This window comes from Mizuhopecten yessoensis, unplaced genomic scaffold, assembly GCF_002113885.1.
Source record: "Mizuhopecten yessoensis strain PY_sf001 unplaced genomic scaffold, ASM211388v2 scaffold8361, whole genome shotgun sequence".
In the NCBI taxonomy this organism is placed as follows: Eukaryota; Metazoa; Mollusca; class Bivalvia; order Pectinida; family Pectinidae; genus Mizuhopecten; species Mizuhopecten yessoensis.
The window spans coordinates 429,793-446,390 of record NW_018407509.1 but is presented as its reverse complement, the minus strand read 5'-3'; the positions used below and the strand labels follow the sequence as shown (position 1 = coordinate 446,390).

At 33.6% G+C, this 16,598-nt stretch overlaps 1 protein-coding gene across 3 annotated transcripts in view; it reads right to left on the bottom strand.

Moving 5' to 3' along the window:
• Positions 1–891: 891 nt before the first annotated feature.
• LOC110455701 (receptor-type guanylate cyclase Gyc76C-like) overlaps positions 892–16,598 on the bottom strand; it is an 84,881-nt gene continuing 69,174 nt past the window's right edge. For all 3 annotated transcript variants that reach the window (XM_021505993.1, XM_021505991.1, XM_021505992.1), the window contains exons 11-22: positions 16,381–16,536; positions 15,666–15,770; positions 14,839–14,910; positions 14,225–14,387; positions 13,682–13,825; positions 13,025–13,199; positions 7,042–7,182; positions 5,618–5,741; positions 4,376–4,619; positions 3,613–3,711; positions 2,834–2,925; positions 892–2,380 (exon numbers count right to left, since the gene is read on the bottom strand). In XM_021505993.1, the coding sequence (XP_021361668.1) occupies positions 1,676–2,380; positions 2,834–2,925; positions 3,613–3,711; positions 4,376–4,619; positions 5,618–5,741; positions 7,042–7,182; positions 13,025–13,199; positions 13,682–13,825; positions 14,225–14,387; positions 14,839–14,910; positions 15,666–15,770; positions 16,381–16,536 (2,220 nt within the window). In that variant the 3' untranslated portion in view covers positions 892–1,675. The remainder of the gene's footprint in view (positions 2,381–2,833; positions 2,926–3,612; positions 3,712–4,375; positions 4,620–5,617; positions 5,742–7,041; positions 7,183–13,024; positions 13,200–13,681; positions 13,826–14,224; positions 14,388–14,838; positions 14,911–15,665; positions 15,771–16,380; positions 16,537–16,598) is intronic.

The window sequence follows — 16,598 nt, the reverse complement described above, 5'->3', positions numbered from 1 at the left end:
AAAATTAAACATTCAAGGTTTGTAACGATAAGATTTATTCTAGTGATATATAAAAAGACTCTTGTATACACTTTAAAAACAGGTACTGTACTAATACCATATTTTGTGTCAATAGCCTTCCGTTTCGATGAGAAAGCACAACCGTTCATAAGGAAATTATCGCCTGTCCAATTGGTCGCCCTTCACTGGAAAATACATATAAGCCAAACATACATTTCACTCTCCACATTAAAACTACTGTTTAAAATAATCCGTTCTTATAAACAACTTTCAGGTATAACTTGGGTTTGACATAGATTTACATGTTGGTTGTCGTCGATGAAGTAGAAGACGCTTGCCCATCCGGAACACATGGTCTTATTGTCCTTGTACTTTTTCAATATTGTCCATGTAAATCTTTCCTTTGTTCATACTTTGCCCTATCGATTTTGAGTTTAAATTATGGTTATGTTGACATTTAAGTATTCTCTTATTGTTTTCCAATCGCCTAATGATAAAAATGATTATAACAAAAGCGTTCCTTAAATTTCAAGAAATGTATCCCGGTGTAATAGTAAATTGTCGATATTCCTTGCAGATTCAGTCAGAGTATACTGTATAAATGAAACTTTTGCCAAAATTAAATGTTTGCCCTTCGCCGATAAACTTTGTGTTCGTTGATAGTCAATTTCGCCCTTAACATTTAATTACTACTGTAAAATCACATATTTTCGTGGGGTTAACATTTCATGGTTTTCATATACTAGCCTGTTTTAAGGACATTATATTTCGATGATTTCTGATTTCCCCCTATATATATCATACCAAATTTATGTATTCGTGGGGATTTAATTTCGTGGATTTTTGTTATCCACGAAATAAACGAAATTTAATGTCCCACGAAAATTTATGATTTTAAATTATGTATATTTTATTGAAAACTATTCGTTGCAATGCTCATTTCACTCTTATCACAGAAGACGAACAAGGCGAAAGTTAAACTGCGGCAAAAATTTCCAAGTATACTTTATTTCTATAAGCAATTTATGTTTTGAGAAATGAAATAATTTCATACACAAAACAAGATTTCGTTTTCATTTTTAATTTCTTTTCATTAAGAATATCACGGGAATAAATTAAACCATGTGACAATAAATAATAGAAATGTACAGAGCCTGAGTCAGTAGCTTAACCAGCACTGATCACAGACAACAGAATGTCACGGGAACACAGGCGACACCTTGAGGCCGACACAGAGACACAAGGGAGACAATTACTCATTAACACATGTAATGGAAATAAATAAAAAGGGAATGTAAAACTTAAATACTGTTCTAAAGGTACTATCACTGAAAAATAAAGAATAAATCTGAAATGTATCACGTGAAAATTAAGTTAAGAACATTTTGTACAAACAAATATACTGGAAGAAATGCTACGTTGTTGCTAAGCTATACTGAGCTTTGGTTTTGCATTCGTCACATATATATATAGAAATATAATGCACTTAACTTTGATTGATTAATCACGGGAGGTGATGTAAGTAAATCTACAACAAAGGTATGTCCTTAATATATGTTTGTACACATTATTTATCAATATTGTTATTTCACAATTGATGATATGAATAGGCCACTGTTATGAAACTTCAGAAATGACACTGTCTCATATATACAAGATGAAATGTATGGTTTAACTATATGAGTGGTGAAGTTATTCTGTCGGAATTGTGCCAACGTTCCTCCAATGCTATATTTTCCCCGACAGGTACCTTTGGCGACGTATTGTTGTTAATGCCTGTTTCTCCATCCATACACGAGTGACCAGGAAGTGAATTAGGCATGGTGACAAGCACGTGATTCCGGTTACCAAGGGAACCTCTCCGAGGTTCACAGTTGTACGTAGAACTGTCAATATCGTCGATGTCCGACATTAGTGCAGCTCTTTCTACGAGGTCTTGACCAGAACCAGCCCGGTCAACATTGCGTAAACGTCGTTCCTCAAAGAAGATTCCATTCGGGCCATGTCGGATCTTATTAGCAATTGGTGATTTGAGAAGTCTACTCGAATATGTCCTAGGGGATTCACTTCGTTCCAAACTGGAAGAAAATGGTTTCGGAGAGTCACTCCGAATAGGGTTCACTTCACTTTCTCTCAATATTTCCAATATTGGTTGGTCTGTTTTCATCATTTGAGCGTCGCCGTTGTTGTCAGAGAAAGATATGTCCGGAAGTGGTTCGTCAATCATGTAGTCATCGTTACCATGACGTAAGTAAGCTCGCCTACTCTCACGTGCCCACGGAGAATTGTATTTGAATATTTCACTACACCGGCGTAACCGCTCGTGCCGAACTGACGGGTCTTCGTCTGTTAGCCAGTAAGTGAACAGTTCACCCTTTCCCTGAAATAATTTTGTATATAAAGAAAAATTAGTAAACCACCACAAATTCTGTTCATAAATGCTATATTAAATTCCTAATTTGTTGATGCAATATTCTGTAATGTATTTGATGTTTATCGACTTCGAAATAGTCGATCAGATTTAGTAAATGTTTTAAATTGCACCTACTTTGCGAACGATTGGGACAAGAAGTTTTACGGAGACAAGGTCGTTTTTACTACGGATACTTATTCATGTCACGAAAGATCATTGGAAACCTTTCGGGAAATTCCGTCGAAATTTAAATTTCACGTCATAGTAAGCATGGTCTCCGATTGGTTACCGATTACTCTAACAGTTCAACGAAAATTCCCGAACAGTTTCAATTTATGAACAATCCAGTTCAACATGCTTTCGTAATAAGTTTTTAAGCTAGTACATGTATGTTTTACAGATAGTGGTCGATGACAGTACCTTCATGCTGACTAATCCGCGCTCTATTAGTGTGTAACCGTTCAACTTGTCAAGCAACAGTTTGCATTCCCTACTGCAATGGATCTTGAGAGCTGTAAAAAATAGGAGGATGCGTCAAAACTCTACGGAGGTCTGAACACCAAAGGACACCACCACATTTCAACTCCAAATGGACAGCCATATTTTTAAACACAACATATAATTTCTATCTTCGTTTTATGAAAAGTATAGTAGAATAACATTTTCCCAGCAACAGTATGCAAGAATAAAATTGAAGCTGGATACTTAAGGGCCCTGTCTCATAGTAGTAAAGACACAAGATAATCCCCTTTTCATGGGAAAGATAGCCGGTGATTTTTGTTTGTTTAATTTAAGATTTTTCTTAAAGTTTCCGCAAGGTATGTTTTTTTTCTTTTCAGAAATGATTTAATTAGCTGTCTTTACGGCAAAAACGTTGCCAATTGATATTTATAATCTTAAGCAGCGGTACGGGATTCCTTATAGAGGACGACTTTTGTCACTACAAAATCCGGCATCCATTATGATACTTAGTTCTGATTGATCCAGGAAATCGAACAAAGATACGTTGAACATACGTCTTGAATCATTGAATGCACCAAAATACCTCTTATATGGAAATGAGGTATTAATAGTGACCATAATTCTCCACAGAGTAAATTCAAACATTTCTGATGCGAAACCCTGACTGCCCTTTTTTAGTGTTTAACAGTGTATTATATAGCACGTACTATAGACAGGAATAATGGCGCGATACTGACCTTCGCCATTTGATTCCATCCTGGAAGCCGTGTTAACGGTGTCTCCGAACAGTGTGTACCTAGGCATGGTCAGGCCTACCACGCCAGCCACACAAGGCCCTGAAAACAACACAAAAGTCGTATTAGTCACTCGCTGCTCTCTCTTAAGTCAAATAAGTATGCAGTGGAAGATCAGCGTATAAACTAGAGCAAATTAATTAACAAATTACCAATTGAAAATAAAAGTTACAAATTGCGTGTATTAATAATATATTCATCCTGACAAAATGAAAATTTAATTGAAACTGACTACAGCAAAACTTTCACGGGAGCACACCTTAGTAAGAAGAACGCTTATAAAAAGTCTCATTGCAGATATTTTCCTGTTGAATTGGACCACTAACAATAAGAACCCACTCCATCAATTTCCCAATATAAGTTTTAATGTATTATGATAATGATATTACAAACGAAGATTAATTAAATCCCATTTTGACATACATTTACGGACATGATCCTTATAACAGCTGCATTTGGCATGGTGTATCCATTTTAGCATTTTAGGAATGTGTGCAGATTTGTAACCGAAGCAGATAGTTTCAAGTTAAATCAACATATAATAAAAAAAACACTGTATAAGCAACCTCAAGTTGGCTGCTAAAAGCAAGTTTGACTATATTATATTAACAGATATTACAAACACAGGTTAATTCATACCGATGGGAGTTTTGACGGGGTTGGGACCTGTTTTATTACATTGACCTATTACTAAAGTTTGAATTACCAGAGTGTATGCCGATTCGTAACCGAAGCACCTCGTTCGAACGGTGACGGATTGTGAACTTCTTTATTGCTCTCAAGAGTTCCAGGGACATGGATGCGATCTCGCCTGCATGGTTATCGCCATTCCGGTTAGGGACTCCGCTGACCACCATATAGGCGTCGCCTATTGTCTCCACCTTGTACACGTCATAGTTCCGGATTATCGAATCAAAACACGTGTAAAGGTCATTCAGGAGATTCACGACCTAAATAAAAATATAAATGCTTCATCTTATGTCGTATTCAAAGGAAATGTAATTTTATCAGCACAGAGATGTACACGTAAATATATATAAGATCTTACATGAGTTTCCATTTTATATGAGATTTACGAAACGAGTCTAAGATTTTTTCAATTTATCGAGCCTCTGGCGAGCTTAAATGACGTTAAATGACGAGTTTAAGATCCTGTAACACATGATTAAGATTTGTGGCATTTTTTCGTGTAAAACGACAATTTTCGTGCAACCTTGAAATGTAAAAAGCCGTCATTTTGACTCCAGTGAGTGACGTCATGTACTTGTCCTAGGCGTGACGTCACAATTTAAACAATTGAAACTTACAACCTATCATTGGGCTGATAGAACATATTACTCGAGTTAATACGCAAAACAATATGACATGGGTATATTCACTGGATAACACAGTACATTATGTGATAAAATGATTTATTTCACATAATGAATTACATATTCCATAAAAATGAACGTAGGACACATAAATGGGATTATACCTATATAATTTGGCCAAAATGAACTACACTGCACCAAGCAGTTGCTCTGTCCTTTTAAGACTCATGGGTAATTCTAGTGATAAAAAGGTGGACATCCACATTGGTCTTAATTACTATTGAAACAGAAGAGAACGTACGTAATCTCCTTAATTACAGGTAAACGTTTTATAAAAAAAATCCAATTCGTTCATAACTTTTAATTTGATTTAAATTAATAATAAATTTACTGTGTACAATATAATCCGTGTCTTTACTCAAAAGAGATTACTGTGGTTATAAAGTTATTTGAAAAATGCAACTTATTATCATATCATATTCATTAAATACTCATTAACGACCATACTGTTTTGTAACTGTAATGGTAGTTAAAGGAGCAGTACTTATTCTTCAATGGAAAACATTTACCTAGGGCACAATTTGAGCATTAAAAAAACATAAACTTCAAAACGAGTTTGTCGTTAACGTTCGTACCTCCATGGGAGTACTCTCCGCTGACAGGCGCGTGAATTCACAGATGTCACTGAAGTAGATTGTGACTGATTGGAATGACTCTGGCTCAACGTACTGTGCTCGCTTTAGCTGATCGGCAATAACACTGAAATACAATAATAAATGACGTAATAAATTTGTACAAAACTGCACCAAACGTAAACAAAGTCGTGAAATACACTCAGCGTGGAGTATTACAACATTAAACACTCCTTATCAACAAAATAACTAGTTTATCATTATTCGCTTTTGAAACTCAAGTATAGTTTGGTTCGGCTTGTGTTGTACGTCCCATTGGCAGCTAAGGTCATTTAGGGACGAGCCATCGTTTGGTGGTGGAGGAAAACCCGAGTATTCGCAGAACAACAACCCACCTGTTGCCAGCAATCTGATTAAAATCATATGTTGCATGGCTTCGTTAACTTCGTACTACGCCTGAACATCTGAGTGTGCCGTGGTCAGGGTCACGTTCAGGTGACCTTTATATTTATAAATACTCATTAAATCTTTACCAATCACAGACCCTCTTTCAAAAGGGCGCTCGGAGTCATAAAAAATATGGCGGACATTGATGAGAATGGTGCGAAAGTTCTGAAGTTATTTGAGATTGATCGTCTGAAAACCGAACAGAAAAAGATTATCGAAGCTTTATTACAGAAGAAAGACTGTATGGCGGTACCGGTGTTGCCTACGCAATTATTACCCAATTGATACGGTTTTTTTGGCGTCGTAGAAACGTCAGTTTCCGCCGCCATATTTGTTTTGGAAAACTAATCTGTTCGATGTCCCCTCGCTATTTATCAATCAACCATGATATTCCGATTCGTTGGCAAACGTTTTCAAGCGCGCCTCTGTTTGGTTATCTAAAGGTCACTTGAACGTGACCCTGACCGCGGTACATTCAGATGTTCAGGCGGAGCCATGTAACAGATGATTTTAATCAGATTGTGTTGCCAGAGACTGGCGACTACCCCTCGCACCCGCGGCCCAGTGGTGGAGGGCTAGCGACTGAAGCGGTCAGACGCCTGAACCACTTGGCCAACAAGGCCTCTCTTGAGTGAGGATAATGTTATTCTTGGTAATAAATTAGGAAATTTTCTCAAAATTAAGTTGCCTTGATAAGGACGCAATCGACATAAATTGAAAAACAAGTCCATTTTTATGAAAATTACACTTATGTTAGGGATTAAGTAATATGGTCGTAACTTTCTTCTGTAAAGTTTTTGAAGTACAGAACAATATTGTGGACTGTTTTGCTCTTTTCACATAATTCAGCATACATGTTTGATAACTGAAAATCAATTGAATACAACTTTCTACAGTTCAAAAGAAGTTATGCATTGTGAATTTTACTGCTTTGACAAAAGAGCAAAATGTACTTAACCTCGAACCGAGGCACTATATACCTGGGTAACATGCGGTGCAGTAGCGCTTCCGTCTTTTTCTTTTCTTCAACCAGCAGGTCCGTACGGGCTTCCACCAGCTCTTCAAGATGAGACTGGTATTTTTCCATCATCATCGTCATGTTGTCGAAGATATTCCGCTTCCTGTAAGTAGCAAAACTTAAAACTTAAAGATGTACATTGGCTGATATGTTATACCCAAAATTGTATTACAGTTATCTCCCTTTACTAGTTGTTTAATTGTTGTGAAGCATTTTAAATGGTTTTAGTTTTATCTTGTTTAACGTCCTATTAACAGCTGAGTTCCTATAAGGACGTGCCTGTAAGTGTGCAGGGTATGTTGGTGTTGCCTTTATAGTGATATCTCACTGAAATGCCATGCCGAAGGTACCAAGGACAGCATTCCACCCGGTCACATTATACTGACAACGGGTGAACAAGTTGTTGCCATTCCCTAAATACTGAATGTTAAGCAGGGAATAACAACTACCATTTTTAAGGACTTTGGTATGTCCCGGCATGGCGAGAGAACCTATTGCCTTCTTCACCTGGGCAAACGCTCAACATTAAGGCCAGAAGTGAGGTGTTGCCAAGAAAGGCGTTAGGAAATAAAAGGCAAATAGAAGCAGAAAGAAGGATAAAGACACCAACTATTAAAATTAGTGTATCATTTTAACATAATATACAGAAACATGATCAATTTGATTGAATCATATTTTTATTCTTATATAACAAGGATGCTAAACTTCAAACTTTCTTTTACAGCAAGGCAAATGTTTTCGATAAAAGGTGTTCCGAGTTACCTTGATTGGCATATTTTTATCAGGGAAAAATACCTTGAAATCTCGATTATAAGCCTAATTGAAAATGCGCCGTCCTTAAAGATAAGCCTTGCATTCCTTGTAAAATAGGTTTATCATTTTCGGACTATACTTATCAGGAGCTCATATACACTATGAATATTGCTGTATCCGGTAACATTGAATTTCAGTAAAAGGAGTTTGATGTTTAAAAAACATGTTAATACCATAACTGATCTATTTTACATACGGTCGTGTAATAAAACCTGGTGCTGCGAATGGTTAAATGGTCAAAACCGTGAGGACATCTGCCTTTGCCCATAAAGGTACAACTGTAATTTACTTTTTACATGATACATTTACTGATACATTTACTGATACCTTTACTACTGATACATTTACTGATACATTTACTAATACATTTACTGATACATTTACTGATACATTTATTGCTGATACCTTAACTGCTGATACATTTACTGATACATTTACTGATACATTTACTGCTGATACATTTACTGATAGATTTACTGATACCTTTACTGCTGATACATTTACTGATACCTTTACTACTGATACATTTACTGCTGATACATTTACTGATACATTTACTGATACATTTACTAATTCATTTACTGATACATTTACTGCTGATACATTTACTGATACATTTACTGCTGATACATTTACTGCTGATACATTTACTGATACCTTTACTAATGATACATTTACTGATACCTTTACTGCTGATACATTTATATGATACATTTACTGATACATTTACTGCTGATACATTTACTAATACATTTACTGCTGATACCTTTACTGCTGATACATTTACTGATACATTTACTGATAATTTACTGCTGATACATTTACTGCTGATACATTTACTGATACCTTTACTGCTGATACATTTACATGATACATTTACTGATACATTTACTGATACCTTTACTGATACCTTTACTGATACATTTACTGCTGATACATTTACTGATACATTTACTGGTACATTTACTGCTGATACATTTACTGATACATTTACATACAGTTACTGATACATTTACTGATACCTTTACTGCTGATACATTTACTGATACATTTACTGCTGATACATTTACTGATACATTTACTGCTGATACATTTACTGATACATTTACTGATACCTTTACTGCTGATACATTTACTGATACATTTACTGATACCTTTACTGCTGATACATTTACTGATACATTTACTGATACCTTTACTACTGATACATTTACTGATACATTTACTAATACATTTACTGATAAATTTACTGATACATTTACTGCTGATACCTTAACTGCTGATACATTTACTGATACATTTACTGATACATTAACTACTGATACATTTACATGATACATTTACTGATACACATTTACTGATACATTTACTACTGATACATTTACTGATACATTTACTGCTGATATATTTACTGCTGATACATTTACTGATACCTTTACTAATGATACATTTACTGATACCTTTACTGCTGATACATTTATATGATACATTTACTGATACATTTACTGATACCATTACTGATACCTTTGCTGATACATTTACTGCTGATACATTTACTGATACATTTACTGGTACATTACTGCTGATACATTTACTGATACATTTACTGATACATTACTACTGACACCTTTACTGCTGATACATTAACTGCTGATACATTTACTGATACATTATCTGATACATTTACTACTGACACCTTTACTACTGATACATTAACTGCTGATACATTTATTGATACATTTACATGATACATTTACTGATACACATTTACTGATACATTTACTACTGATACATTTAATGATACATTTACTAATACATTTACTGATACATTTACTGGTACATTTACTACTGACACCTTTACTGCTGATGCATTTACTGATACATTTACTGATACATTTACTACTGACACCTTTACTACTGATACATTAACTGCTGATACATTTACTGATACATTAACTGATACATTTACTACTGACACCTTTACTACTGATACATTTACTGCTGATACATTTACTGATACATTTACTGATACATTTACTACTGATACATTTACTGATACATTTACTAATACATTTACTGATACATTTACTGATACCTTTACTGCTGATACATTTACATGATACATTTACTGATACATTTACTGATACATTTCCTGCTGAAACATTTGCATGATACATTTCCTGCTGATACATTTACATGATACATTAACTGAAACATTTACTGCTGATACATTTACTGATACATTTACTGATACCTTTACTGCTGATACATTTACATGATACATTTACTGATACATTTACTGGTACATTTACTACTGATACATTTACTGATACATTTACTGATATCTTTACTACTGATACATTTACTGATAGATTTACTAATACATTTACTGATAAGTTACTGATACATTTACTGCTGATACCTTAACTGCTGATACATTTACTGATACCTTTACTGCTGATACATTTACTGATACATTTACTGATACCTTTCCTGCTAATACATTTACTGTCACATTTACTGATACCTTTACTGCTGATACATTTACTGATACATTTACTGATACCTTTACTGCTAATACATTTACTGATACATTTACTGATACCTTTACTGCTGATACATTTACATGATACATTTACTGATACATTTACTGGTACATTTACTGCTGATACATTTACTGATAGATTTACTGATACCTTTACTACTGATACATTTACTGATACCTTTACTACTGATACATTTACTGATACATTTACTAATACATTTACTGATACATTAACTGATACATTAACTACTGATACATTTACTAATACATATACTGATAAATTTACTGATACATTAACTGCTGATACATTTACTGATACATTTACTGATACCTTTACTACTGATACATTTACTGATACATTTACTGATACATTTACTGCTGATACATTTACTGATTACTTTACTACTGATACATTTACTGATACCATTACTGCTGATACATCTATATGATACATTAACTGATACATTTACTGCTGATACATTTACTGATATATTTACTGTTGATACCTTAACTGCTGATACATTAACTGCTGATACATTTACTGATACATTTACTGATACCTTTATTACTGATACATTTGCTGATACATTTACTAATACATTTACTGAAACATTTACTGATACATTTACTGCTGATACCTTTACTGCTGATACATTTACTGATACATTTACATTAACTACTGATACATTTACTGATACATTTTCTTATACATTTACTGATACATTTACTGATACCTTTACTATTGATACATTTACTGATACAATTACTGATACCTTTACTACTGATACATTTACTGATACATTTTCTTATACATTTACTAATACATTTTCTGATAAATTTACTGATAAATTTTCCGCTGATACATTTACTGATACATTTACTGACACATTTCCTGCTGAAACATTTGCATGATACATTTTCTGCTGATACATTTACATGATACATTTACTGAAACATTTACTGCTGATAAATTTACTAATACATTTACTGATACCTTTACTGCTGATACATTTATATGATACATTTACTGATACATTTACTGGTACATTTACTGCTGATACATTTACTGATACCTTTACTAATGATACATTTACTGATACCTTTACTGCTAATACATTTACTGATACATTTACTGATACCTTTATTACTGATACATTTGCTGATACATTTACTAATACATTTACTGGTACATTTACTACTGATACATTTACTGATACATTTTCTTATACATTTACTGATACATTTACTGATACCATTACTGCTGATTCCTTTACTGCTGATACCTTAACTGCTGATACATTTACTGATACATTTACTGACACATTTCCTGCTGAAACATTTGCATGATACATTTTCTGCTGATACATTTACATGATACATTTACTGATACATTAACTGCTGATACATTTATTGATACATTTACTGATACATTTACTACTGCTACATTTACTAATACATTTACTGATACATTTACTGATACCCTTATTACTGATACATTTGCTGATACATTTACTAATACATTTACTGAAACATTTACTGATACATTTCCTGCTGATACCTTTACTGCTGATACCTTAACTGCTGATACATTTATTGATACATTTACATGATACATTTACTGATACATTTACTGACACATTTCCTGCTGAAACATTTGCATGATACATTTTCTGCTGATACATTTACATGATACATTTACTGATACATTTACTGATACATTAACTACTGATACATTTACTGATACATTTTCTTATACATTTACTGATACATTTACTGATACCATTCATGCTGATACCTTTACTGCTGATACATTAACTGCTGATACATTTATTGATACATTGACTGATACATTTACTAATACATTTACTGATACATTTACTGATACATTAACTAATGATACATTTACTGATACATTTACTAATACATTTACTGATAAATTTACTGATACATTAACTGCTGATACATTTACTAATACATTTACTGATACATTACATATACTGATAAATTTACTGATACATTAACTGCTGATACATTTACTGATACATTTACTGATACATTTCCTGCTGAAACATTTGCATGATACATTTCCTGCTGATACATTTACATGATACATTTACTGAAACATTTACTGCTGATAAATTTACTAATACGTTTACTGATACCTTTACTGCTGATACATTTACATGATACATTTACATGATACATTTACTGATACATTTACTGATACATTTACTGATACATTTACTGATATTTGACATGCATTTAAAATGAGCTTTTTGACATTATCTTTTTCGTTGCATCTTAAACTGTTTCTTATTAAAAAAAAAAATTAAACTACTTTGCACTGCGCGGAACGAGAATACTATGATCGGAGTACTTTGGTTTTAACTATATTATACAGTCAGCTGAGAACACATAGTTGTGTTTGAAGTGTTTTTTTCAAATTACGAATGTTATGTGATGAATAGAATCTTACATTCGTGACCAGGTTATATCAAATGTATTAAACTCGTTCAATACATTAATTTGACATGGACACTCATGGAAGATCCTCAATTTCTACACGACTTGTCTGCGTTTTACTTACATGCCCTTCCGCATTGGAGACAGAGCTTTTGAGATGACTCTAAAATCAGGACGAAGTTCCGGATCTTCGTCCCAGCACGAGCGCATGCACTCAATGACGTATTGCTCACATTTGAGATATTTGGTGTCTGGACGGAATATTGATTGGCCACCCTTTTTCACATTCTCAATTATCTCTGGAAAGACATTATATATACAAATGTACATGTAATAATTTAATGCCTACATGTATATATACATTCAATTATACGATATTTTGAGATTGACATTATAAGATATGATTTTTTTCTTCTATTTTACATAAGATGTTATCTTTATTAAAAAAAAAAGTTTGATGAATCCATCAGCTGATTCTTGGTGAACGGATGGAACAGAAGAACGCGAAATCGCCTTTTACCAAGACGGCCGGGGTCGATTCCCCGATCGGACGAAAAAAGGTGTAGAATCACCTGCCCGACGCATGGGGTTTTCTACGGGTGCTCTGGTTTCCTCCCACATTAAGAAATCCGCGCGCTAATGTACGGACCAACAAGAATGACTAATGTAAGTTTGTATAACCTGTTTCATAATTGTTATAAAATGAATAAAGTTAATATTTAATATTTAATCATTAGCGCATTCGATTAATAAATCATGAATTAAGAGTTTCTTCCCTTACCTTTTGGTGACATATTACAGTAGCCGTAGGGACCAGCCCTCCCTATAATCTCGTGCAGTATGATACCGAAAGAGTATACATCGCCTTTTTGTGACAAACGCTTTTTCGGTTCTCGGATATGCTCAGGGGACCGCCAGAATGAATCTGAAAAAAAATATATAAATATTAATGTTACAATGCTTTTGAAACAATTACTGTAAAAATCGAAATGTTTGCGGGTTGAAATGTTCGCTCTGTGACTCTTTTAATTTGTATGGAAATATTCGTGTTGGCAGTGGTTCTGAAATCAATAAAACAAAACTTGAATGCGAAGTTAATTTAATTACATTTATGATGTGGGTTCAGATTTTATTTAGAACTATTTTTATATGCGGAGGGACTTCTTAGCTGTGCCTCACGTTTCCTTTTGCAACATGTAATAGGACCGGTTTACCGGTATCACTTTTCAATCAACCAGCTATTAATATATTTCTCTGAAAGTATCATTTAAGCTTATTGGTAATTAAATTAAGAGGAAAAGATGACTTATTGAAATGTATTTACTTCTGTAAAACGCATGCTCATCTTCCATCTTGTATGTGCCCGCTCTGACTTCCAACAGTCCAAAGTCGGCCACTTGTAAAGTCCAGCGGCTGTTGACCACACAGTTTGAGCTCTTCAGGTTTCCGTGTACGTTGAGCTCAGACCCATGCAGAAATAATATACCCTATGGAACATATCATATATTGATCCGAATTATCGAAATAAATCGTAAACAGAGAAAAAAAACAACCTCTGTAGCAATAAAAATGACCGCTATTCGATATTCATGAAATTTTAATTTTTCCATTATATCTTCATAATAAAAATGTACCCATTATTCTTTAACTAAAATGCTATCAGTCACACATGCGTAAATTTATACAGATAGAATGTTTGATTACAACCTGGCACATCGGTAAATTCGATATTAATTGGTTGTTGATAGAGTTGCTTTTAATGATATATATTCCATATTCTTTAAATTACTCATTTCAACGAACGCTTTTCTAGGGGCGGAGCCACACAATTTGAATTTGATCATGAAAAACATATTTCTTTTTATTGTTTAATTACTTTTAATAACTGTATGATAGTGGAGAACCATAACGGTGTTTATATCTAAAGAATTCACATACCTGTATTATATCTTTCACCAGAGATGCAATGAACATATCATCCAGCTTCAGATCTTCGTTTTCCAAGATGTCCTTTAAATCATAAACACGCACGTACACACATTATACTTTCATGAAACTTGTCAAACAGACAACACAATGTTACACAGGGCACAGATACTCGGATCTTCAAGATTATAAGAAAAGAAAGCAGGAATTTAAAAGACACCAAAAAACAAACATGTAAACATCAGGAATGCATTACGTATGCATGGGGCAATACCATTCAACAGTGCTTATTCCATAGTCAGTTATACACAAAAGGAATGACTCTATCTGCATTTCAGAATAATATGGTCGATTGATAGATCAAGCAAACTGTTTAGGATCTTTATAAAAATTTGATAACGTGCTTATTAATTTCCTCTACTTCCATTTTGTGGTTATACCCCGGTATATGTATATATAAATATATATCAGTGTAATTCACATAATTTGTTTTATATATTCTTTTTGAAATTGCATATTCGGACGTCAGGGACATTGCACGATATTTCTATATTTAAGGACAAGTGTTATTTTCATTTCTGAAATTATACGTATATATTTACATTTACATTTGCTCTGTATCCTTCCATTGCAATGTATTGAGAAGGCAAATGTTGTTATGAGACTATAACAACATTTGCTATTGTGACGTCACCAATTTCATTGTTATTAAGACTTAATTTGTTATTCAAGGAACTGTTCGAAATAACTGAATAAAGCCCAAATATTCCATCAAAATATTAATCTAAATAGGACCATAACAACATTTGCTTAAACATTAATGGTTGAAGTAGACATACCTGCAAGCTGCCCTTGATGCAGTATTCAGTGAGCAGGGTGAATGTAGGCGGATCTACACATGCTCCTATAAACGGGTTCACGTTATTGTGCCGAATATCTCTCATCTGAAATTGATCGTTATGGTCTAGTTATTACATTAGCTAATGTCTCGTCAACACGCATGTAATGCGCTTCGAAACATGAATGACTTGATCAGGGTTTTTTCTGAAAGAAATAGTAAGAAAGTATTTTTCCGAACGAAATTGCAAGCAAGAAATACGTTAATAATGTTGATTATCTATGGAATCAAGTTTCATTTTATCCCTTGTTTAATAATTAAAACATTATTTAATATCTAATAAAACAATTATGGACCATCATTTTGGTGAATGTGTAGTTATATTGACCTGAGAACGTGATATTGACCTCGACTTAGTTTTGGTTAATATCGATTTCTCAGGTTCATATAACCATTTATTCACTTCAACAACAAAATATAATTGAGAAATGTACTATGTATGGATGCTAATTCAATCCTAATCTTAAATCAAAAGTTAATGTTAAGTTTCATCCTTTTCAAAGTGTGAGTGATTTATTGTGTATAATCAAGCAATTACCGATGAATGTTTAACGTTCTTCAAAAACCGGTTTTAATTAGTTAACAACAGGGATTGCCTATTAGAAACAGATTGTTTTTTTTAAAGCATTATGTCCTATTTCCTATAATTAACCAACCGCTTTCATTTCTTTCTGCATCTTGCGGCTCAGGACGAAATCTTTCTTTTCGTATAGCTTTAAAGCCACCATTTGTCCCTTGTAAGTAGCCGTCCTGGTGTAGATCTGCATGAAGGACATCCTCGAATCAACCGACTGCTGGCTATTCAGGGAAATCTGGAAGTGATAATCAAAGTGCACGTGATAAGTTATAAATATATTGTATAACATAACACCTT